General features: G+C 43.0%; 1 protein-coding gene across 6 annotated transcripts in view; it reads left to right on the top strand.

The window, feature by feature from the left end:
* TRERF1 (transcriptional regulating factor 1) overlaps positions 1 to 24,314 on the top strand; it is a 101,145-nt gene that overhangs the window by 62,271 nt on the left and 14,560 nt on the right. For 3 of the 6 annotated variants that reach the window (XM_035321569.1, XM_035321571.1, XM_035321570.1), the window contains exons 3-9: positions 6,024 to 6,121; positions 13,921 to 15,568; positions 16,182 to 16,231; positions 16,982 to 17,132; positions 18,071 to 18,319; positions 21,728 to 22,097; positions 24,020 to 24,080. In XM_035321569.1, coding sequence (XP_035177460.1) covers positions 14,189 to 15,568; positions 16,182 to 16,231; positions 16,982 to 17,132; positions 18,071 to 18,319; positions 21,728 to 22,097; positions 24,020 to 24,080 — 2,261 coding nt within the window. In that variant the 5' untranslated portion in view covers positions 6,024 to 6,121; positions 13,921 to 14,188. The remainder of the gene's footprint in view (positions 1 to 6,023; positions 6,122 to 13,920; positions 15,569 to 16,181; positions 16,232 to 16,981; positions 17,133 to 18,070; positions 18,320 to 21,727; positions 22,098 to 24,019; positions 24,081 to 24,314) is intronic. The other 3 variants (XM_035321572.1, XM_035321573.1, XM_035321574.1) reach the window with 3 other exon arrangements.

Raw genomic sequence — 24,314 nt, forward strand, 5'->3', positions numbered from 1 at the left:
GGAAGGGGGGGTCACAGCTCTCCGTACACTGTGATGAATTCTGCACCAGGTGTTACTGCTCCGGAGAACTGTACTTAAAACAGTTCTGTACAAATGGCAGTGTAATTATCAGCAAAATGAGTGTCAGGACTCGTTTGTGGAGGAATAGAAAACAAAACAGGAAGCATAATTGTGCCTCTGTGTAAATGTGTGATGTTCACCTGTCTTAAATACCGTGTGAGGTTCTGGTACCTCCTCACCTTGCCTCTCACCTCCCCCACTCCACAAAACATTGTAAAGAAGGAAAATCTAAAGTATGGAGTCACAAAACCTAGTAGGAGCCCTCAGTCTGGAACGTGTTTGACTAGGAGACCTGCAAAAATCATGAATGTCAAGAAGAAAGGCATGGAGAGCGAGTGTCCGCCGTCCTTTCTAGGAGACAAAGGAGACTTGGGCGAAACAAGCATGAGAGTGCTAGGTATTTTTGTACTAGGCATTTTGGATTTAGGTACTAGGTATTTCTCATGGTCTTTACCTTACCAATATGATGATGGCACTTGGATTCCTTCACAGCCTTTCTGAGCTTTTGTGGGTTTTTGGCCTGTGGAGAAGAGAAGAAATGAGTGTGCTGGAGGAGGTGTGCTTTGTGGACCAGAAGGAAGCTGGACAGAAGGGAGCTGAGATGAGGCTGAGGAGGGCAGCCTGGCTGTGTGCTGGAGGAGTGAATCCTGCTCTGAGGAGGAAGAACATGGACCTTGGGCGCGGGATCACTTTTGCAGAAAGGACTGGGGAATGGAGGGGAAGGAAGGAAGCAGCCGAGCACAGGAACTGTAGAAATGGGCAGGTGATCCTCTGCCTACTGAAACACACATCCAAGGAGGGGATGGGAACAGGAGTGTCAGGATCTGAGATTCTGCTGTCAGCAAATGCCTGTCAAACGCGAGAGCATTGTTCCAGCGTTCCTTCCCCCAGCAGATGACAGCCTATTACTGGTATAATTTTATTTTGTTCACCTTGACTGGTCTGTGTTGAGGCCGTGTTACAGACTGAAGAACCGTTACAACTTTTAGACAATACCTCGTAATGGAATATTCTTTTTACGTGACACCGCACAGGTAAGAAGATATTAAGACAGTCTCAAGATGCAACACCAGAATGAGAATACGCTTTTATAATGTCATTTCAGACTTGTTCTACGTAAATGCACTTTTTGAGGAATCTGCAAACTGCGTTGTTTTTTTTCCTTACAACGTTCCTGCCCAGCTTGGTACATATGATGGACTTGCTGAGAAGACAGATTAAACTTATGTAGAAGAAAGCTGTGCTGGATCTCCAGTTCATTTGCAGCAGTTGTTTGAAGCTATGTAATGATAGATGCAAGAAATGGCAGTAAAGAATATTTTCTCCTGGACAGGATGAGCTGAACCCTGCCCAAGGGAACTGGGCCAGTGCCATAGAGCAGCTGTCTGTGGTGGTCATTGAAAGTGGGCATCTCCTGGGCAGTCATCAGCTACATCTGTGGTGGTCTCTTCCCAGGTTTCAACTTGGTCACCTGTTTGTTTTGTGTGACTGGGAAGCATCTAATTCAATGCCTCAAGTTCAAATCAAAACCGCTTGATACATAATCTAGTGAATATAATCTAGTGTTGTACAGTATCTGTTATCTGAAGTGCTGGATCCTACATGTAAAAAACTACTCGGTTTTGGAATTCATAACTGTCGGTACTATAGCATCTCATCTGTAAGATGTGCCATTTGTCTAAGAGATTTGCTGTGGAAATAAATGTAATGCAGTATTGTTGGAGCATTTAGAAGTCGTAGAAATGAGCATGTCCAAAAAAAAAAAAAATTCATGCATGAAGAATCCTGTCCTCAGAAGAGAATTTGAATTTCTAGAGGGCTTTTCTAGGAAATAAGGTGCAGCCAGAAAGCTGAATGTGGACTAGAATAGAGACTGTGCTCTCCTGCAGTAATTAAGTGAGCCAATGTAATGGTACACAATCAATGACAAGAGTTCTGGTACTTTTAACATTTTGTTGCTGGTTTTGCCACTTGATATTGTTGTCTTTGTTGGTATTAGTTGTTACAGCTATGTACTCAGTTGTTGTTCTTATATTTCTAACCTTAAGGTGAGGTGGCTTAATTTCCCTTCCAAACAATAATTTAAATACTGTTTAATTGTGATGGGCCAATTCAGATAAAAGGATGCTCTTGGTCACCCTTGTAACAGAAATAATGGCAAATTATTTTTTAATTTTTAAAAACATGGAGAAAACTCTTGTGTCTCGTTGGGTTAGAAGAGGTTTGTTCAACTTGCGGGAAGGTTATCAGCTGGTATCTGTACAGTTAGTTTGGCTGCTACTGGGCAGGAGGAGAAGAGAATTACAAATGACTTGTGTTCTTGTAGGGTCACACTTTGGATGCTCTGATGGTATGTGGGGAATCTGAGTTCCTAATTGCACGTCAGTTAAGTTCCTAATGTCAAATGATATAAAAGTCCATCATATTCAAGTAAATATTGTTGTTGTCAAGGTTATGTGTCCAATGTTGTTAGACTCATTTTACTTTGTTAGAGGGTATGTGTACCCTCATCTTTGATCTGTCTTGCTCTTTTAATGTCTAAAATCTGCCATGCAATTGCAGTTGTAGTGTTACTTTTGGAAGCACGTGGCCTGTGCTGGACAAAGACGAGTAGATTGCAGCGTATTTGCCTGGCTTTGCCTTGGTGCCACTGCTCATCGTGGTGGGACTGCGTTGTGTCTTCTGGATGGAGCTTCATCTTGTCCTAACATGCTGTTGGGCCTCAAAGCAGCAGCAGAAGTTCAGGAGGGGACCAACGTCTTGGAGCACTGTGTAGTCACAGCAGACTGGAAGATCTCTCTTAAGGCTCTTGCGGCGTATATCTGAGGAGAGTGAAGGTTTGCAGCAAAAATGACGGCCCTGAGCTGCCACCACAGGGCACTGCTGCAAGGAGTTGGCTGGCGCTTGTGTGATCCCTTCTAGATAACCTGTGTGTCTTTCTGCTTCTCCTTAAATCTGCTGGGCAAAGGATTTAGCACCCACTGATTTAGCCCTTGTTAGTTGTCTTCTTGTGATGTTTCTCAGTAACTTGCAGGTAGGTGGAAGCTTTGGGTTTCTGGGGTTTAACATGGCTGGTCTAAGTGCGGGTAGCTCCCTGTCCTTTGGTGTTTTGTCTACAGTTTACTGCCATCTTCCATTTTATCCCTGGAAAATACCTAGCTTAGCTTTCAGTGCGGAGGTTTGCTGATCAATATGTTATAAGCGTAGTCAGGTTCAAGAAATTGCCTTCATTACTATCTTGAGATGAAAAATTGATTTAGTTTCATTCTCTCTGTGCTAATTCGTTGGTGCTTTACATTCCCATAAAAGGTATTAAGAGCTCCTTATTTTTCAGCAATGTCATCAATCCTAATGAAGAGAGAAGAATGAGAATTTATATTGTGTGTATGGGATAGCTGATCTCTGACTTAGCTCTTCATTTGTAAACGTTGCTGAAGACTTTGCTTCTCTTCTCCTTACTGTGCTTAGGTTATAGCTGGCATCTAGGGGCTGGGATAGGAACAAAACTGAAGAATATGTTGAAGGAATACTAATTTAGACTGCTTTTTAATCAGAACTTCAAAAACAAGATGATGAAAATTTAATGAAAGCTATTGTCAAGGAATTAAAACGTTATTTGTGTATTTGTTTGGTTTGGTCCTGCATTAATTAATATTGGGACTATTTTTAATATTTATCAGTCATTAGTTCACTATTTCTGGCTCTGAAACGTCCAAAGTTTTGTTCTTTACCTGTGGTGTTATGCAGAAGAGCTTTGCACGTGCCTGCTAATTTAAATACAACTGCGTGTGGGTATTCTTGTAGCTCTGCTGATGAATGTGAGTGACTCAGCGGCATAAATGAACATAATGAACATAAATGAGCAAAAAGGGGGTGTAGTGGGAAAAGAAACCAAAAGGAAAAAAAAAAAAAGGAAAGGGTTTGCTTGAGCATTCCTGTTGTTGCTTTTCCCACTGTCCGTAGAGCTGGTCTCCGTAGGAAGCTGCCAGGGATGGTCTGTCTGCAGAACACTTTGTCATTTTTAGGTTCAGTACAAGTGCTCGTTGTTCCAGAGCAGATGGATAAACTAAAAAGCAAGCTGAAGCGTGTACTGTGACTATGGTCACTGCTTATGATATAGTAGTTATTTTTTAATGATGTTTAAACAGATCTTGGCAAGTTCCAAACAGCTGTGTTGAACTGTAAAAAAAAAAAGCTTTCCCTTTTGTCTCCACTAAAGTTAACCTTGGGTTTTCCAAACACTTCCGAATAATTCCTGTTGCAAACACAGGCAATAGTAGTCAGTCCTCTTTGAGACTCATCGTGCATCTACAGGTGTTGAAGACCAGTATAAAAAAAGAAGTTGGACAAAACATAAAGTAGATGCAGCTTTATAAAAACAGTCTTATTTCAAAATACAAGCAGATTTATTAAAGATGTTACACTGAAAAGGTGGGATTCCTTGAGAAAAGCCCTCAGCAGATAGGATGCAAGCAGGTAACGAATGGTGTACTTTCTGGGACATACATAGTCTTTCAGCTCACATTCATAAAGAGATACGGGCATGCACAAATTGTAAGTACTGTGAATCTATAACTTTGTATGTGAAAACTCACTTGTCTCCAAGAAAATCCATGTATCCATATAAATAAATCCATATAAAGTGCGAGGCTCTCAGCATTTACTGTCAGCTGAGGGGTTCTGTAAAAGCAACACCTTGGGGGCTGGTGAGGCTTCACGATGAGCTCTGTTACCTCCTGCAGTGTGTGTTTTGGTCAGATGTGTAGGGGTTGTGCTGTGAACCCCCTGTTTCCTTTGGCTTTGGGGGAGCTTGTGGTGGGACACAGAGGTTGTACTGTGCCGAGTGAGGGAGCCATTTGGGTTGGTTTCCCCTGCGGCGGGAGTTGAGGGAATGACCTGCTGCTTCTGTGGGTTTTGCTTCTTCCTGCATGCAGTCGTGTCACAGTGCCTGGGACCCGTCACCAAAGATCTTCAGAGAGCACCTTCAGGAGGCGTATCTCACGCAAAGGTGACAAGCAGCCAGTGGCCTCGAGGAGGAAAATGCTGGTTGAGCTCATGGGGTCACCTGTGCCCTTCTCCTGTGAGCCATTGTTGATATGGCTACCTCTTATGGCTTGAGTGATTTTCCAAAACCTACTAGCAGGGCCTGATGTGAATGGAAAGTTTCCCTCTGACAGCAGTGAGCAGTGAAATCGCATCTTCGGCTTCCAGGCTGGCCTCGTTCAGGGCCTTCCCTAAAAGCCGTCTTGGCAGCAGCACCTACAAAACAAATAAGTTGCTTTCATTTAAGTAATTGAAGATGCCTCATCTAGATATCTCTTCTGAACTGGGTGACAACCTGATTGTATCTCCCACACCTTTGACTTTCATTAATCCCTCCCTTCCTGAATGCTGCACCTTCTCTTGTTTGTGTCACACTCATCATCTGGGTTGCAAGCTGTGGGCCAGCGAGGTCTCCTCTCCGTGAGAGCATCCAGCATGCCCTTGGCTTCTGTCAAGGAACCGTAAGATGCTGTGAAGTCTTTACAGTTTCTGCAGTAGAGACACAACGTCGTTTTATTTATTGCGTCAATGTAACCCGTTCTTCATTTTTGCGGTAGGCACCAAGCAGAGTAAGAAGAAAAGATGAATTTTCTCTTATTTCAGTCTGTAGTTTGAAGGACCATGAATGTATTAATCCCAGAGATTTGACAACAAAGCAATCCCTTGCTATCAATATGAAAAAATAGGTACTTTACTGTTTTTTAAGGGAATTACCATGCTGATAGATGTCTTCTACAGTAATGAATTGAAGAACAGAGTAGTATGAAGATACTATAATGAATAGAAGTTAATATTTGGTTGTTAACAATAGGATGCTCGTTCTTGCAGGTCTGCTGATGGTTTGGGGTGAGCTGGTGATATTTTGTAAGTTAACCATGCAGGAAAAAAAATGAATTTCCATTCTTTTGTTTTATGTTTAGATACATCACTTTGAAATCACAGAATGAAAGCAGCATGAAATGTTATGGAGGAGACGGCACAGCAAGATACAGTAGTGTCACAAATAATCAAAAATCAGGTAATGTTGCAACATCACAAGTCCACTTTCTATTAGGCTTGCTTGTTTAACGAGGCTTGGTGCTTTTTGACCATTTCCCAAACTTTGCAGTTCTGAGTCTCTGTAGCTTTATTGATGGACTTCTCAAATATGGCTAATTGTATGCTGGCTTTTTCCTGTGAAACGCTGTTTTATGTACCTCAGTATGTATGGCACAGGTGATCCCCGTGCTTTTACATCTTTCTTAAAGGCCTTAAAGGCCTAACTTGGCTTTATTGTCTGGTGCAAGTAAAGTCGACCTGACCTTAATTAAAAGAAGTGAATCTGTGGTGCTCAGTTCAGCATAGCTACGCAATTTTATCTCGTCCCATTGCTAGGTACCAACATGATGTATTTTAGAGGTACTTTTCAGAGGGTCCTGCAGCTGCATTTATGAAAATTTGATTTCCTTTGGGGGAGACACTGAATCAAAATAGCTGTTCCCTGCCTATTGAAAGCTTAGCCATATGCTATTTCCCACATGCTACTCCTGCCCTTTTTTTTTTTTTTTTTCCCTAACTGTTTGTCTTCCTTCTTGCCTACTTTTGCAAATCCCAGCATATGTTCTCTGACTGCTTCACAGCATTTAAAGTCACAGAAAAAGGCAATCACCTTACAAGCATCAGAACATAAACACTGTAGAGGTCAGTAAGAAATTGGCAAAGTGCATTATGAGGGTGCTCACCTTATCCTAAAATACTGTTTTCCAACTGCTGAGGCTGGAACAGGAGCTGATGGATTGATGTTGGAGTGGAAAGGTATAAAAATTCCCCCCTCCCAATTCAATCAACAAATTAATCGAATCAACAGTAGTGACTAGAGATTGTAATGTACCCATGTCTGGCGGTAGGCAAAGCCTAACCTATCTCTCCCTCTGATCTCCATGCTGGGATCTTGTCAGGTCCGCAGACCTAGGGTCTTGCTGAGGAAAAACAAATTGCTCAATTAGGTAACACAAGTAAACTGAAGAATGAAATAGAGGGCAATTTGGATCACAGGGCATGTTCATCTTTGAGGAAGCATGTGGAAGTATTGCCCTTGATGTAAGACTCAGCAGAAGGTGCTACAATTTCTTATACATATGTAGCCAGTAAACCTGGATTGGCTGAAGACATTTCAAATAAAGTTTCATAGACATCTTCAGCTTTGATCAAATATACAATGATGTATTGGTGAATATTAAAAAACATTGTGTTTTTATCAGAGGTGATCAGCCCCTTTAATAAATCCTGTCTTCTGTAAGCTTTTTAGTCACTTAGTCTTGGGATATGCAATTCAAATGCCCTTCTGGCCTCAGTCAAGGTTTTATATATATATTTTTATTTTATCATTCTATATTTGCACATCATTTAACATTTGCCATTTTTATGAAATAATGCTATGCTTGCTTCAGTCACAGTTCTGCAAAACCTTCGATGTACCTTGATACCGTAACGTTGCTTAACTGACAACAAAGATGATCGGGGTGCTGAAGCAGCCTTCCTCATTTCTATGGGACTCGTGGAACTGTATCTCCCTTAAACTAAATTGAGTTAATGGCTTTATTTAGGAAGCAGCCTCCTCTTCTTGAATAACAAGAATTCTGTTAGTTTTAGGAAAAAAAGTTTTCATTAAATTACCAGTGCCTCAGAATGCATTTTCTACTTATAACTTAGATCAAAAGAAGAGGAAAATGTTTCTGCTTGTTTGTCTTCCTCTCTCCTCCCCCTTTATCAGACTTTCCTGTGATGATCAACTGTTGTTTTTGCTGTTTTTTTGTTGTTTGTTTTTTAAACTTTATTGAAGTGGAGAAATTGCTTGGTTCCCCTCCCAATGCCGTTGTTTCTTTCCCCTCCCCCAAGTCCAATGTGTTCTTTATTAAAGTGAATTAGGACATTCTCGTTTCTCTTAAGAGTGGAAATGGGAACAGCTCAAATGTGCAGCCACATGAGACTCTCCAGCCTTTCCAACTGCACTGCAGAAGGAGCTCAGCTGCAAAGGGAATGATCATTTTTGAAGGATTTGTGCAACTGTTGAAGAATTACCAGTGTTAATAGTAAAAAGCAGCTAATCTGTTTTTCCTCTTCCATTCTGAGTGTTTAGCTTTCCTGCTATGCTTTCTATAAAACCAGTGTACTAAATATTTTGGTTCCTTTCCATCTTCTTTTTGCTTTTGCAATTATTTTATTCCTGTATGCTCTCCTATGCGAGAGTGTTTTTGTGGTGGTGCTTTTGCCTAACAACTCCATCTTTTGGGTTTGTATGCAGATATGGGGCATGGATTTGAGACCTCTACCATTCAAAGATAGAAATGAAGTGCAATACAAAACATACAGATAGTTTTATCCAGGACTGGGATTAAAAGGTTTTCAGCATGAAGTATTTGTCCTTGAGATAGCTATATAAATTGTTGGTGGCCCTTGAAATCCACATTGCTATTTTGCTGCTTGTTCTAACTAAAATAGCTACCATCCTGCATCTTTTCACCCTTATTTCCAGTCTTTGCCTCTCTTTATGTTAAATTCAACGCATCCTCAGAAGTTCTGTAGGAAAAAGGTAGATCTTTGAGTTACTATCTTCCCACCTCCCTATCTCCTTTTCTCTCTGCTAGTTCTCCCAACTACGTTGCCTGGCATTAGAAAGTATTTGTTCTGTTTGGGTTCTGTGCCTCTTTTCTCACATGCTTATTTCCTTTGCCAAAAAACTCGAGCTGGGTCTTGAACTGTAGCTAAACAGAGAGCTATGGAAGCAAACCTGGTATCTCAGCAGCCTGCGAGAGCACAGGCATCTCTGAAACATACCGCTCTCCCTCTCCCATTGCTGTGATTCTCAGCCACCCAGCTGAGTTAAGGCTTCTGAAGACGTAGAGATAGAGCCAGCTCTGTTCCTGGAAGCTGGCTTTGGGAAACACAGCTGTGTCCCATCTCACATAGATCTCTCCTGGGGGTTTTAAAGATGCTCTCTTTGGTGGGTTCTTAGTGGTGGTTTTATGTCAGTAGTGCCCAGCTGAGAATCATGCCTGTCTGTGCTATCGTTTACTTAAAGGATGGATTACAGCTAGCTCAGGTGTCAGGGACTCCCGGTGCTGTCAGTGTTGGCAAAAGAGAGTGTATCAGGGAAGGATCTGCTGTGTACTTACTTGTCTCTGTCCTAAAGGGAATCGGAGAGAGAGAGAGATGATGTGAGTGATGGCTGGCTGGATTTAGGAACAACACAGCAGATCATCTCTCAGTTCTGAGTTACAAAGCAAGCCAGTAAAAACATTCCGGTATAAAAGCTAAAATTGAGTAAGATAAATCCTGTTTTGTTTCTACTGAAACTAAATGGTAGGAAAAAAAATGGAAGAAAGGAAGGAAGGGAACAGAGACCTTCTGGTATTGGATTTTGACTTACTCATGGTAAAAATGAAGCTTATGTTCTAGTAGCAAAAAGCCAGCCACCTGAGAAAGCCCTCTCTCAACCTGTCTGACTAAAGGGCAATAAGGTGTCATTAAAACATGTCTCTGGTGTTGGAAGAACAAAAAGTAGTGAGGCATTTCTCCAGGCAGGCATGCCTTGAGTTAAAAAAATACAAACAGAACACAAACCAAAAAACAATCAAATAAGAAGCAGAACAAACAACCACCCAACAAAGCAAAACAAAACTGTTTAGATTGCTGAAAATGGTAAACTTACTTCAACTGATGTGTTACAGTCCCTGGCAGCACTGTGCAAATTAGCATCTGCTAATGCTATTGCTTGCGAGTAGCTGCAACTGCTCTGTCCTGCAGAAGCCAGTTGAATGTGGAAAAATGGTTGGTTGGTTGGTGTTTTTCTGGTTGTTTGGTTGTGGCTTTTTGTTGTTGTTGTTTTGTTTTGTTTTGTTTTGGTGTGTGTGTGTGTGTTTTTGCTTCTGCTTTCTTATCTAGTCTTCCTTTTTCGGGCTAACTGGTAGCTCATCTATAATGGCATGTAGATTTTTTGAGTAAAGTCATTGCTGAAACTTTTGAAATCAGTTGAAACTATAGGATCCAATTCCATTTTGATTTGCAGCCATGCAGCATACTGAGACGGCTTAGATCAGTGCCATAATAATTTGACAGCCTATTAATGAGTCTGCTTCCTTCAGCGTGTGCTTGCCTACAGTCTTTTGTTATCCCTCTCCGTTAACTTTGTTCTGAAACTGGAGTCGGCTGGCATTCGGTCCTGTTTTTGCAGCCCACACCCAGCACAACTTGCGAGCACTGACTTATTTGGTGTGGATGTCTTGCTCTGAAATTTGTGCTGGGTTCAGGGAGTTGAAAAATATGACCGTGACTTGATCTGTTGTATACTAGAGTTGAAATTTTCTGCAAATCTCAGGTTCTGTGTTGTGTGATAGAGCTTTTATTTTTTATTTTTTTATTATTTTTTAATATGTTAAAATTACCATCCCCTTTTTGCTGCCTGCCTTTTTCTCCAAGATTTTCTGTCTCTCCAGTGATATAATTTATGAAGGATGTAAAATCGGATCATCTTTATTGAAGACTGATAACATCAGAATATTCTTCCATTTTCTGTATACCAGAATTAAATTATGGCGCGCTTCCAGGAGCAACTATTATTTCTATTGCCTCAGAGTTGCCTGTGTTTTGAAGAGGGAGACAGTCGGAGTGTGTAAAGGCATTTCGGCAAGCTTAGCATGTCTGTGGCTTTCAGGCTGTGCAGCTTACAGGGACCACACTGAAACGATGAGAAAAGAGTTGGAGTGAAACCTTGTCTCTGCTGAAATCAATTGAGCTTCCATTAGTTTGAGTCCAGATTCCATCCATAATATTAAATAGGGTATTTCTCTTTCTAGGCAGTCTGCAGAAATGTTTCTGTCCTTTTGCGTTTGTTTTCATGTTTCTTTGTAATGATTGCGTAATTGGGATAGATCTGCAATGTCAGAAATGTAATAGGCCAAGTAGCGTAAGTGGCTGTTGGAAAGAAAAGGAACGTACAACTGCAGAACCAGTCTTGCTTTAAAACTCCTGCTGCTTTCAGAAGTTGAGTTGTTTGATTTAACCGTTTAGTAGTAAGTTGTTGTTGTGATAAGTGGCAATTAGAGGTGTTTAAAAGTGAGTGCTTAACAAAAAGGAGGAAAAAAAATCTTCTTCCTGTCACTGGAAGAAATAGAAATCATTCAGTACACTGCCAATAGCTTCTCACTTGGCTAGAGACTAACGTTTGTGCTCCTACAGCCTTAATGATGTTTCGTACAGCATTGGAATACTCCTTATTAAGTTTTAATCCAGCAAACAACGTATTCTGTTGGCATCTTGTTAAAGCTGATTGCAGATTCTCAGCATATAGCATCGTGCCCTTGAATTTAAGCCTGTTAGGTACTAAAACCAATTCTGATATCTCAGTGTCTGGTTTGTTACTGCTTGTGCCTCAGACATGAACACCTTGACCAGTACATGGAGAACTGGGAGCGGTAAACCCCCAGGTGAAGGAGTGCCGTGAGTGGAGTTTGGTGTGCTTTCAAACAGCTGCCCACAAAGCCGCCGTGGCTGCTGGCGGTGGCATCTGCCAGCGTGGTGCTCCTGCCTGTGGTAGAGGTTCAGGGCCCTGCCAGGCTGCTTGGGTCATTTTTATAGCTAAATCATGTTGTTTGCTGCTTTAGGAGTCAGTGCTCCTACAGCCCTAGCCCTGAAGCTCTTGTGGTCTTTTAATTATCTCCTGAAGATCCTTACTCTCCTTCATTGGCTTGTGTCACTGTTAGGTCTCGTCCTTTGATTAATGCTTGTCGCGTCACATGAACTGTAAAAAGAATGGCTAAAACTGGAAGAACTCAGTATAAACTGTAATACCATCAAGAAGTGAACACAGGACATACAACCTGTGCAAAAGGTATCTAGACAGGTCCACTCGTGCCCTGTTCTCAGAGACAGATGCTCAGAGTCCCAGCTGAGCTTTCGGAACTTGGCAGGCATGAAAGGAGATGCATATTCCTGTGGAGGATCCCCTCTTCCTCTAAAAGTTGATGGCCTTTCAGTGTGAAATAGCAGACAGTGTTTATTTTTGTGCCCTTTGAATGCTTTGTGCAGGCTTTGTTTAGTTTCTCTTCGTAACTTTTAATAGGACGTCTTTGAAGTTGGGTTGTGGCTAAAAAAAAATCTTGTTGGCAGGCTGACCGTTCATTGTTGACTCCTATCTTTTTTAATTGTCCATCTATAAAAATCTGGAAGGGAGCGTGTGCAGGGCAAATCCGAAGCGGTGCATATTTCTGGAAGGGGAAATAAGCTTGCAATTATTCTCTGCCATTATTAGTCACGTGAAAAAGTTACATACTAATGGTTACAGATGGTGTACACAAAAACTGTACGCACTGCAAGCCTTCTTCGTTGGGAGCTATGGTTTTCTGTCATACATTACGCTACAACGGAAAAGGGGTTTTGTGCCCGCAGCTATATATTGCTCTTATTTGCTGTCGCTAGCACAGGACTCGTTAATATGCATCTGGCAATGGTTAAAATTGTCTTTATCCGTGGCTTCACGTTTATTCATCCAGATCAAGGATTCTCTTAAGTTAAAAAGGTAAGGACATCGGTACAAAGGAGCCTTTGATGGAAAGCGTTACGTGTAGAAAGGCAGATGTGAAAGGGCAGGGTTGAAGTTGTGGTCTAAGATCGTTGCGTTCTTGTTCAAGTTCAGAATCATGGTTTGTGTTGAAACGTACTCGTGTGTGCAGGCACATTGTGCCTCCTTGCCTGGGGATGATTGTAGACACAGTGATCGCTTCGTGTTGAGGGGTAGGGAAACAACCTTGTAACGTGACAGTATTTTTCTTGTTGTGCTATTCATTGAAAGCGGTACAGGCACCAGTGAAGCGTGGCTTTGAATTGCAGTTTGTGTGGTGAGAAAGATAAATGGTTGCATTTAGCATGAATTAGTCTGTTAAAATAATGCAAACTGAAGAAGGGTAAGAGAGGAGGAGAGAGGCTGGAATTCAGCGTTCCTGATGTAAGGTGAGTGACCATAACAGATTTCCAAGGACTTACTTGCTCTTAGCATTGATCAGATTCCAAACAGATGAGCAAAGAAAGCTTGCAAGCACAGCTGCATTTGGGTAACTGTGCTTGTGATTTTTTTGTTTTGTTTTGTTTATTTGTTTCAGGGATTTGTTTGTTTGTTTTGTCACAGCAATGAGCATTAGTCTTGCATCCTACTCTTCAGTGATGCTTTGTTTTCATTCTGCTGGTGGATGCTTCTTCCAGGTACCATGGAAGTTGTGAGAAGCTATGGAAGGCTCTGTGCAAATCCTGGATGGCAATTAATTTTTTTTTTTTTTTGTATGTCCTTTTAGATGCTGATAATCTGAGTACTGTCAGCTTTGTGCAAAGCCCTGGTTTTCTTTTACCTGTCTTTTCAGGCCTGTGTGGAGGCGTCTGTTAATTTATGTTAGAAAATGGATGTGTTGCTTCTGACAAGAAAGCTGTAATGCTAGAAAAGGTGATTTGGCTCGATAGTTAACTGCCTGGCTAAAGCTAGTCACAAGAGAGCAATATGTGGCCAGCTATGGCTTCAATGTTCATATACTTCAGGAAGAAATAACTCTTGGTTTAGAAGAATGGGCCTTTATGGGTCTGGCAGAATGATTTTGTCAGAGAACTAGAGAAGAAGCAGGATAATGGGATGAGATGAAGTAATCTTAACTGCTCTGGAATAGCCCAGCTGCTACAATTTTGCATATGATTATGTATTTTGAACCAGGAGATTCTACAGTTTGCTTTGAGGCAATAATGAGAACAGTTTATGTGGAAAGCCAGCACTTACCCTGCCTTTCTCTTACCCCACAGGTGCCTGGCGCGCTGAACCTGTTACCGGTCTGTATAGGATTTGCGCGGTGGTCCATTTTTTGAAGATGTGAAGCAACGCTGAGTCTGCGATCGGAATTACTGACAGACTGGAGGAAATCTTAGTCCTTGTGATGCACACGGACATGCTGAACTATAAGTAATCCTAGCTTCTCTTCCCCTCCCCTCCCCTCCCTCACTAGCTATCTCAGGGTTCATAGAGATTTCAATGGTTCGCGTGCCTGTAAGTTTGGAACAGAAGTGACCAAAAATGGGGGACCAGCAATTGTATAAAACTAACCATGCTGCCAACAGCAATGAGAACTTGTACTACCAACAGCACCAAATGAACTCCCTTCCATCGCTAAACCATAGTTACGGGACATCTGTTATGGATGCTCCCCAGGCGTCCCCTCTCTCCCCCCAGTTTCCCCAAGATTCAAGAGACAGTATAGCTTTGCCTGTAGGTTCAAAAAGTCTTGGGTCAGTGGATACACCTAGGCAAACATGGACGCACTCTGGCTCAGGAAACCATGTCCCACCGAGGAACAATTTGAGTAATCAAAGCGCAATGTGGAGCCCCCTCGGGCAGGGGGAGTCTCACGATGGATACCAATATTCTTATTCTCAACCCAGCGAAAACCGGTCGCAAAAAATTACCAGTGGGGTCCTGCATAAATTGGACTCCTTTACGCAAGTATTTGCTAACCAAAATCTGAGAATTCAAGTCAACAACATGGCTCAGGTTTTGCACACCGAGTCTACGATGGTGGATAATTCTGGGGACAGCGCGCTCAGGCAGCTGCTGTCCCAGAAGCCAGCGGTTGAGCAACAGCCTGTAACTTCCAGTGTACAAAGATATCAACCAGTGCCACAGCAAACGCACCAGAATTTTGCAAGCACACAGCAAAAGCAGCAAATGCAAGTCATGCAGCACCAACAGTTGTACTACGACTACCAGCAGCATTTATCACAGATGCAGATGCATTCCGCCTTTCAGCAAGGGCAGACGCACGTCCAGCAGGTGCAGTCCCAGCAGCTCTTACCGCAACAGATGCAGCACTTGCAGCAGGCTCAATACTACGCTCAGCCGCAGCAGGGGCATCAGCGGCTCTCGATACAGGAGATCCAGCAGCAGCAGCCACAGCCAACTCGGCAGCAGCAGCAGAGGCAGTGCCCGATGCAAATAGCTCAGTATTACCAAACACAACCTGTCATGCAGCAGCTACAGCAACAGCAGCAACAGATGCAACTGCAGCTTCCTCCGTATCACCGGGAACCCGATCCAAAGGCTATGCACGAACCCCACCAGTACCCTCAGGACCCGAGTCACCCTGTGCAGCTCATCCAGTTGGGAGCGGTGCCTCAGTATTGCTACCAGGACCCCCACGAGCAGTACAGGCACTTGTACCCGCAGGGTTTGCTGCAGCAGCAGCACGACCAGCAGAAGCAATACCCGAGTGAGAGCAGAGCTCCCTCTCTCAACTCCCACGTCGGCCTCACGCCGCCAGAGACAGCAGAGGATCCCGTGCGGCCAGAGATCAACTCTGTGGGTAACGCTGTCCCTCATCGAACTCTTTTGCCACCCTCAGGAGCTCATCTGAACAACAAAAGCTCTCAGCAGGACTCGCCCAGCGCTGGGTGGCCTCAGGTAGGTGATGTTTCAGATCCCTGCTCAGACAAACTTGTTCTGTAGAAGAGCAGCCAGGTATGGAAATGAAACAGCTGCGGGAGAGCCGGGAAGTTAGGAAGTGAGCAGTGGGCATTGCTTGGATGATTTGGGGAGCTGTGGTAACAGACTTTGCTGTCTGCATCGCTGGCTTGGCTACAGGCCAGGTTGGCAGCAGCATGAAACTACTGCTGCCGGGCTGCTAGTTCCCTCCTGAGAGGGTTCGGGGAGCTCGGGGTCGGGTTCAGGGGAGGAGGAACCGGGTCACAGCAAGGTGCTCCTGCTCCTTTTTCAACGCCTGAGGGCCTGAATGTGCATGAAGTCTTAGCTCCTTGTTTCCAAAAGTAATACTGCTGAGTCAGAGAGAAGGCTTTGGACAGCAGGTGAGTGCAAGAAAACTTGTGCTAGCCATGCTCATGGGGGCACTGACGTGCTGGGTACATGTAAGGCTCTCACTTCAGAGGCCTGTAGTATTAGTAAAATCATATGCAAAATGCACGCATAAAGCCGTGAGGATGTTCATTTATGAATTACTATTTCCTGAAAAATTCTTTGTTGCTTTTTTCCCCTTATTTTCCCTCTCCTCCTTTGATAGCAGGTACAATTGTCAGATGGCAGACTGCAGCCGCTGTCACCAGAACAAAGGTATTATTTTTTTGTGTGTTAGTGGTTTTAAATATGAGAAATACAAAGCAGTGCTGCAGCTTAGAGGGAGAAGGCACTCTGGGTAGGTCATAGATGTTACTCTTCTAGAAACGTCTTTTTTTAGCTTTGTGGATATAAGCTTGTGTGATTTTACACTCCACACCCTTCTAGCAATAAAATCAAGTGCTTTGTCTTACCCAAAAAAACAGAACAAAAAAAGAACCAGGCAGGTGAGCAGTCTGCACTCGGTGTTGCATTTGTAAGAGAAGGGCAATGATGAAGGGCATTTAGATTTCTATCTTCAGCAGCAGGAACCTTCAGTTTTTCTTAAGGTCTCACCTCCGTAGGGCTGAGGTGTCCCCCAGCACTGTTGTCTGCCCTGAGTAGGGGCATTACATCCAAGTACTCGCTGGGTGCTGTCACAGAGGGGAAGTGAAGATCTGTCACAATAGATCTCCCAGCGTATCTGGCTTTTCCATATCAAAGGTCACCTTATAAAAGCGTGTTAGAGGGAGTTCCTACTTGTAAGTTTCCTTCTCCCCATCTTGGGAACAGCTGATCTAGGTTATCACCTATGTATTCCACAGTACTCACCCTGTGCTTAGGTGTGGCTTCATAAACATTTAGCTGTAAAATTTTATTGACTTCCTTAACAAAAAAGCTTCCTCTGCAATGAAAGGAACATGCCAACCTGATGTCTCTTTTTCTGTTCCATGCTAAAAACAAAAACAAACAAACAAAAAACAATAGTGGCCAGAACAGAGAAACACTTCCTGAGAGAGCTGATGTGAAGAACAAGCTAACATGTTCAATATGCTTGAAGGAGTTTAAGAGTTTGCCTGCTCTAAATGGTCACATGAGATCTCATGGAGGAGTACGAGCATCTCCTAACTTCAAACAGGTAGCAGTTCATTTTACTTCAGTATTTGACTCTATCCTTTCGATGTTGATGTTTGCTTGCTTTGCCACGCTTTGCTTTGCTATGAAAACCTGTTCTCCTTTGGCGCTGTTTTGTGTTACACCCTGTGTAAGTAGAAATACACATAATTCTGCTAATTTACAGGCCAGAAGTCTCGCTTAAAAGTGAGAGAGTGGTGGAGGACAGAACAACTGTGCCTTTTTGTGTCTCTGCACATTACACACACTACAAAGTCATGGCACAAACTTCTGAATTTTTCCCCTTGTGTTTGTTTATTATATTAGAAATATCAGGAACATCAAGTCTTCCTTATTTTCATTTGGACTACTTAGATGACTAAGGGATGTTTATTGGAAGCATTCCCAGGCTTTAATTGAAGGAGCAGGATTGTTGAATCTTTGACAGCTTTCTTCCCGAGTGTTTTAGTTCTATAGGTATCAACAAATACCAAATGAAAAATGTGGGTTTAAATTGTTCTGAACAAAAATAACTTGCCTGTCAATCAGTTTTTCTGTGTCCTGATATTTAAAAAATTCTCTCTTGATGAGAACTACGGGAAGACAAAGAGCTACCACAGTTACACCATCTGTATCTTTTTGGTTTTAGGTGGGTGATGGGGAATTCTGTCTTTATAGAGATACAAAAAAAAAAAAAGGGGGCACATGTTTATTGCCCATTCTGCAAGTGATCCTGTAAAGATGCTTAACGTGGTTATTTATCACCGAGGCCAAATCCTGTATAGGAGTTGCAAGTAATCTGCCAACTTCGTTCAAGGCAAACACAGAGTCCAAGAAGCAAGGCTATTGTGTGTTTCGTAACCCTGGCCGCTTCTTTTCAGCCACGGTGCATCTGTTGTGTAGTTATCGATCCAGAAGCAGCCCTCCCTCACTCGGGCTGAAAGCCTCTAATTGTCTGTACAGGATGAAGGAGAGAAACCACCACAGCAGCCGCTGCCTAAAGAGGTGGATAGCCTCGCGCCCATCATCATGCCAGTGTCTGTCCCTGTAAAGCTTCTGTCACCTGAGCCCAGCACGCAGCCCTCTGCCAGCACTGCCACAGTCAAAGACAAGCCTGCCAACTCTGTGTCAGATGATGAGATGCCCGTTCTCGTGAAGATGACTTACTCTCCACCGTGCAGTCCAAAAGTGGCCAACCCCTGCTCGTCCTCTGTGAGTGCTGCATTTCTTGCCACTAACTGTGCTGTGCTTGTTAAATCCCTTTGCTTATAGTGCTGCTGTGTTCTAAAATGGCCGTGTTTTAGTGTTTTCTGGAATCCTAATGATGCCTAAAAAACAAAAAAAAAAAAGGCCCTGGCGTTGTATCATTTCTTCCTCGGTCCTTTGAAAATACTAATTTTCTCTTTACTGGGGAATCAAGACTTCAGCTGAAAATAAGCCATTTGAAATTGGAATGGGATATTCTTTTTATCCCACTAGAACAAAGGGATTTAGTATCTTTTTACTGTTTTTGTTTTTTCCTTTTCAGGCTGCTTTGTTTTTATGTTATTGCTTAAATTCAGCAGTTTTATTTCTTCCTGTTTTTTTGAGTCAGATATATGTGCTTCTCATTTCAGCTGTAGATAGGAAGGCACTGTGCAGTACTTCGTGCGTGCTCTAAGCCAATATGAAGCTTGCTGACTCAGACTTTTAAAATGAAGTCATTTTTCCCTTTCCTTCTGCATGCATCAGATCTAAGGGTTAATCATTGGGAATTCTGACATAGGAAGAATAGCTGTGCTTAGTGCTTTCATTTCGCTCATAAAACTGAAATTGTCAAGTAGCACGAGGAACTGATGAGCCCTTGAATGAGATGTGAGAACGCTCTTTATTGTTTTCCTGAAGAGTCCTGGGGCAAGCAGTATTATTTTGTTCACATTCCAGTGCAGGAATACATGCTGCTCGTTCTTTTGAATCCATGCTCGCAGACTATGCCATGATAAGGGATTACTGGGGAGTATAAGTGCTCTACTTATATATAATATTATCTATATAATAATGTGGAGAAATACTCCAGCGATTTTTATTTTCTCACCAGTCAGATGGCTAAATGAGGGGACAGCATACACCATCGTGGGTGGCTCTTTGTAGTATTTGTATATTTATCACCCTCTCCTCACCCTTCACTCAGACATGCACGCTAATTTAAATACACAGAAATTCTTTACTTTCTTCCTCTCAGATGGAGATTTTACACATAAACTTCCACTCTGCTGTGGAAACCAGCATCTCACAATACTTAGCTTGTAACTTGCCATTGCAGTTTCTCTTTTCTATTTCTAGTTTCTGGAGAGGAAAGGGACAGTCTTTTCTGAATCCATGAGCTCTGAGTGGGAGATCTTCTCTAGAGACATAGGAGTAGGTGGCTTGGGCTTGTGTATTTCTGCAACGTTTATAAAGTGACTGTGATTAAATCTGCCAGAGTTTGGCTAAATACACGTTCATTCACTCAAAATTATGCTTGGTAGTCTTTGTTATTGCCCAAGCAAACTAAATTCAGTTTCCTGAATTTAGATCCTAGACCCTGCCTTTTATATAAGTAGCAGCGTTGGAAACATTCAAACACCAGAAGATCTGCAGTTCTCTTCTGTAAAGGGATTGTGCCGTTGGAGACTCTAATTTTCTTCTTTAACCAAAGAACTGAAGCCACGTTGCATTTGCACTGTGCTTTGAGCTGTCCACAAAATTGCTCACAAATTCATGGAATCAGTAGAAGTCAAACAGCAGAAGGAACTAAGTTTTCAGCAAGGCTGCAGGATGCTAGGTGTGGTGAACCCACCAGTCAAGTGAGGCCCATCAGGGTCTACCCAGAGTGGATTTGTCGAGCTGGGGCAGCAGGGCCCAGGTGGAAGCATAAATTCTTGAATAATGGACATCAGTTTCTGGAGCCACAGAGAAGTGCTGGGGTGATTCTGCAATGAAAACCCATGGACACCAAGATCTCCTGTAATATTCAGTGTGGTCTTTTTTGAAAGTAGTGTTGGTGTAGTGAGGCTAAGGTGTACTTAACTGTTTGAGGTGTCATCTTGGCTGGTTAGCTGATGTTACACTAGTGAGAAGAATGCCGGCTCTTTCACATTTAAAGAGCAGAACAGAACAAGTCTTTAATCAAAGACATAGATCTGGACTTACATTTTTGGGGCGGGGGGGTTGCTAGTTTGTTGTTGTTTTCTTAAGTTTAGAGTCTTTGCACTTTCACCTCTGTGAACGCTAAATGTTCACCATCGTTACGGGCTATGTCTGTGATTATGGATAACCCTCACCCTCCTGCTGTTCTGAATGCTCGTTATCTATAAAATTCTCTGTAAAGCTGCACTTTTTCTTCTGCTAAAGGAAAAAATTTCTGAAACTTAACTTTTTTGGAGAGCAAAACCATCAACAGCTGTTGGAGAGGATACAGCCATGATCTAACAGAGAGGACAGGACCTCTGTAATCAAAAACATTTCCACAAGCTGGAACACATTAATGTAAGGGATAAAGGGTGACAGTGCTAATGCTTCTTTAACATGATTTTTATTGGGTGAATGTGATTCTCAGGAACCACCCATGGTGTAAAGATATATATTGTATAAACATACATCGTAGTAATTCTTTTACATAGTAATAGTACTTAGAGATGATGCAGACATTCTGGAGTAACCCTGTTTTGTCTGTCAAAAATTTTCTTCCGCTTTCCAAGTGAAGCCTTAGATCTCCAATCAGTACACCTTAAAGTAGTGTATTTACTGCTGTGTTCATCTACCAGCTTCTGTACGTTTTTAAAGCATAATCTGAAAACCTATTTCTTACCCACCCTCAGGATATCCAGATCCTAGGTTTGCACAACTTTTGTATCTTCTGCTTTCTGTGATTTCTAGGGATTTAGTGTTAAATGATCTTTAACCTTCAAATCTGAGGAGTGTTAGAATGCCTGAATTACCCAAATGGTCATCTAGTACCCTTTTTTTCCTCCAAGAAAAGAGGAGAGAGTTAAATTTAGGATTTGTTGCAGCTGGACTGTACTCAAGCTGATGGGAATGTAGTGATAAGAGGCAAAGAATTTGGATTTATTACATTTTTCTTCCTTTCCTGCTGCTGAGTGCAGTAATTTCACTGAGCTCATACGTCCTTTCTAGTCAAACAAAATAAATGCATTGGAAAACATCTCGTATAAACTTCCTAATAAACCGTGGCTGGATAGTGAATCAGCTTGCAATAGCCTTTGTGTATTCAGTGCAAATTGAAGTGCCCAGGGTGTTCAGGTGGAGCTGAAGAGTGTGGCAGACTCGTGGCCTGAGAGGGCTGCTCTTTGCACCTTCAAAAGCTGGCTGCAGCCTCTCCAGGTCCGTGCCTCCAGCTCAGCCCTGCCTTGACCCAGAGGGATCCCTGTGGGAGGTGAGGGTAATTCTTCCTGGCTCTCCTCTTTCCTCTGTGGTTTCTGGGTAGGACCAGATACCGTACTGACCAGTACCTGAGTAACTGCCTCCTGGTAACAGCATTTCTGTGGCTGTGTGTTGTGCCCTAGGCTGTAGGGGATTGCGTTCAATGCAAACCACATGTAAGCATGGCTAAATATTACAGTTCTGTATGTTTTCCTTTAGGAAATCAGCAAAAAACCTCATCAAAGTGCTGCAAAATTGGAAGAAAACTTAAAACCATTGCAGGACAAGAAGAAGTATCGGCACAGACCCGAACCTCTCTTCATACCTCCCCCTTCCTTCAACTTCAGCATGTCCCACTCCGGCGCCATGCTGTACCAGAGTCAGCTTCGCTCTCCCCGCGTCCTCGGAGATCATCTGCTGGACCGGCCGCATGAGCTGCCCCCCTACACTCCGCCGCCGATGCTTAGTCCCGTTCGGCAAGGGTCTGGGCTCTTCAGCAGTGTCATCACGTCATCTCATAGCACCTCGCACACCCAGCTGCCGCTTACTCCGCTCACACCCACTCCACGGGTGCTCCTGTGTCGGTCCAGTAAGTGTTAGGTTTATGGGGGGCACCACCAAGCTCTTTCCTGGTGGTATCACACTGATTTTACGTGTGAGCACGTGTGGGGCTGGTTGTGTTACGGCACAGGAAAAGCCCGTCTTTCTCAGTGTTCTTGCATTGGATTTGGGAGCGGTGGTGTTAAAAGCATAAAGGGAACAGAGAGGCCTAACCAGTGAGAAAGGCCGTGAGGTTTCACGGTGGGCTGCCTCCAGGGAGGACTGCTGTGCCTCTCCGTACAGCAAGGCTGTCTGGGGTGGAGGGAAGGGGTTTGGTTTGAGCCGTGGGGTTTTGTTTTTGTTCGGTGCTTCACAAGAAAAGGTGCCTAATCATACCTGATCATGGTAGTAGAAACATGGGCACGGCATTTGTTACCTTTGACAGTTTAGACAGTCTTTATGTCTAAATACTAAAAAGGGGAACTTTTCCTTAATAGACTGGAGGAAGCCTCCCAGTAGAAAGGAGGTGGTAACTGTACTCTGAGTCACCCCAGACATGGTCACCAAAGGCTTGTGTATTTTGTGATTTAAGTTGCCTGTGCTATCATAGCCATTGCCCTTCTTTCAACTCCTTAGGTTTGTAAAACGAGCAGGTTGTTAGCATAGAAAATGCAAGGAGCAACTTAAAATCTCACTTACCAGACCACCACCTATGTCCTTTAATCCAAAGAAAGTGAAGTTCCTGTCACTTTTCCCGCTTCTCTCTTGGAGGTTGGTAAACTATCTGTCTTCTCATCAGAACCACTCTGGCTTGGGAGACAAGCATGTGACAAGCTCTTGTAACCAGTGCTGATGTGGTTTTGGTTCCCTGTTTTGCTTTCTGTGCTGCAGTACCACACCAGCACTCCTCAAATGATGAAAAAACATGCTGGGTGGCTTTTTGTTGGAGCCAGCAAGGGCAAATGCCATAGCCTGTCATGCTTTGGGGTAGGCATGAGTAGACTCACAGATTTATCTTATGTTTCCCTTCCTGTCTGCTTGGTCTTTTTTGGAGAAAATTGGGAAATAGAAGTCGGGACTGGCCATCTCCACCTTCAGGAAAGTAGTCTGTGCACAAATCTTTCATCTTCTTATAACTCCATGAAAATCTAGTTGATAGTTTCCTCAAAAAACGAAACAAAATGGAAGTTCCTGACTGGAGGGTTGGGGGGATGGGGTTGCATTTTGATGCCGAATTATTTACAAAATCATTTCATCTCACAAAAAATGTTCGTAGTGCTTCAGTGAAAGAATCTTTTCAGAACAGCTGAAGTATCAGCACTCCTGACTTGCAGAGGTTACAGTTTTGAGTTGAATAGGACAAAATACTAGGTCAGGTAGGAGAGAGAGTGAAGAAGAGTTAAAGCAACAGCTTTTCTGAAAGGTGGAAAGACTGTGTGGCAAATAAGCCAGAAGATGCTGTAGCTATGAATGAAGGTACATCAAAGGTGCAGCGTTGATGGGTACAGTCAAAGGTGGCGGGGAAGTATTGCAGAGCTACAGCACCAAAAGATAAAATAAGAATTGCTTTAAGGAAGCTAAAGCATTGTGTGTTCTTTGTATTCAGCTGTTTTACGATCCTGACTAATGTTCTCCTCCAGACCAGCAGAGTATAGAGAACTTTTAGTCATTGTTGATGGTATGTGCTTCAAAGTGAACTTGTTTTAGCCCCTCAGCTATTACTTAACCCTGTGTGTTGTGCCTGATTACTCTTCTACATGAGAAATACAGCTGATTATGCAGGAACTAGGTAATTTTGAGCCAAACACATCCCAGGTGCTGCTAGCTCTCCAGATGTACCCTGATGTCTCACTGATTCCTGCAGGATGTTAATAGGAAGGTGACAATGCAGCCTGGGCGGTGGAGCATCAGCAGGGATACTGTTGTAACCAAAATATGTTTTAAACACGGGCACTCCAATCTCTGTTTCAGATAGTATTGATGGAAGTGTCATTCCAGTGACGCCTGGGCCTGGAGAACAGACTGTTGAACCGTAAGAAAAACAATATTGCTTTTGTCACTGCTTTTATAGACTAACTCCGACCTAGAGCCCTGAAATATTTTGAACTGGGCAGGTAGCGTTTGGCTGCCTGAATGCATGTTGGTCTGGATGCCTTTAAGGGTACTCGGCGTGATGGCTGAGGACTCCTGGAGCAAAGTGCCTGTGGGAGATCATAGAATCATAGAATATCCTGAGTTGGAAGGGACCCACAAGGATCATCGAGTC

The sequence above is a fragment of the Oxyura jamaicensis genome, chromosome 3 (assembly GCF_011077185.1).
Source record: "Oxyura jamaicensis isolate SHBP4307 breed ruddy duck chromosome 3, BPBGC_Ojam_1.0, whole genome shotgun sequence".
Taxonomy (NCBI): Eukaryota; Metazoa; Chordata; class Aves; order Anseriformes; family Anatidae; genus Oxyura; species Oxyura jamaicensis.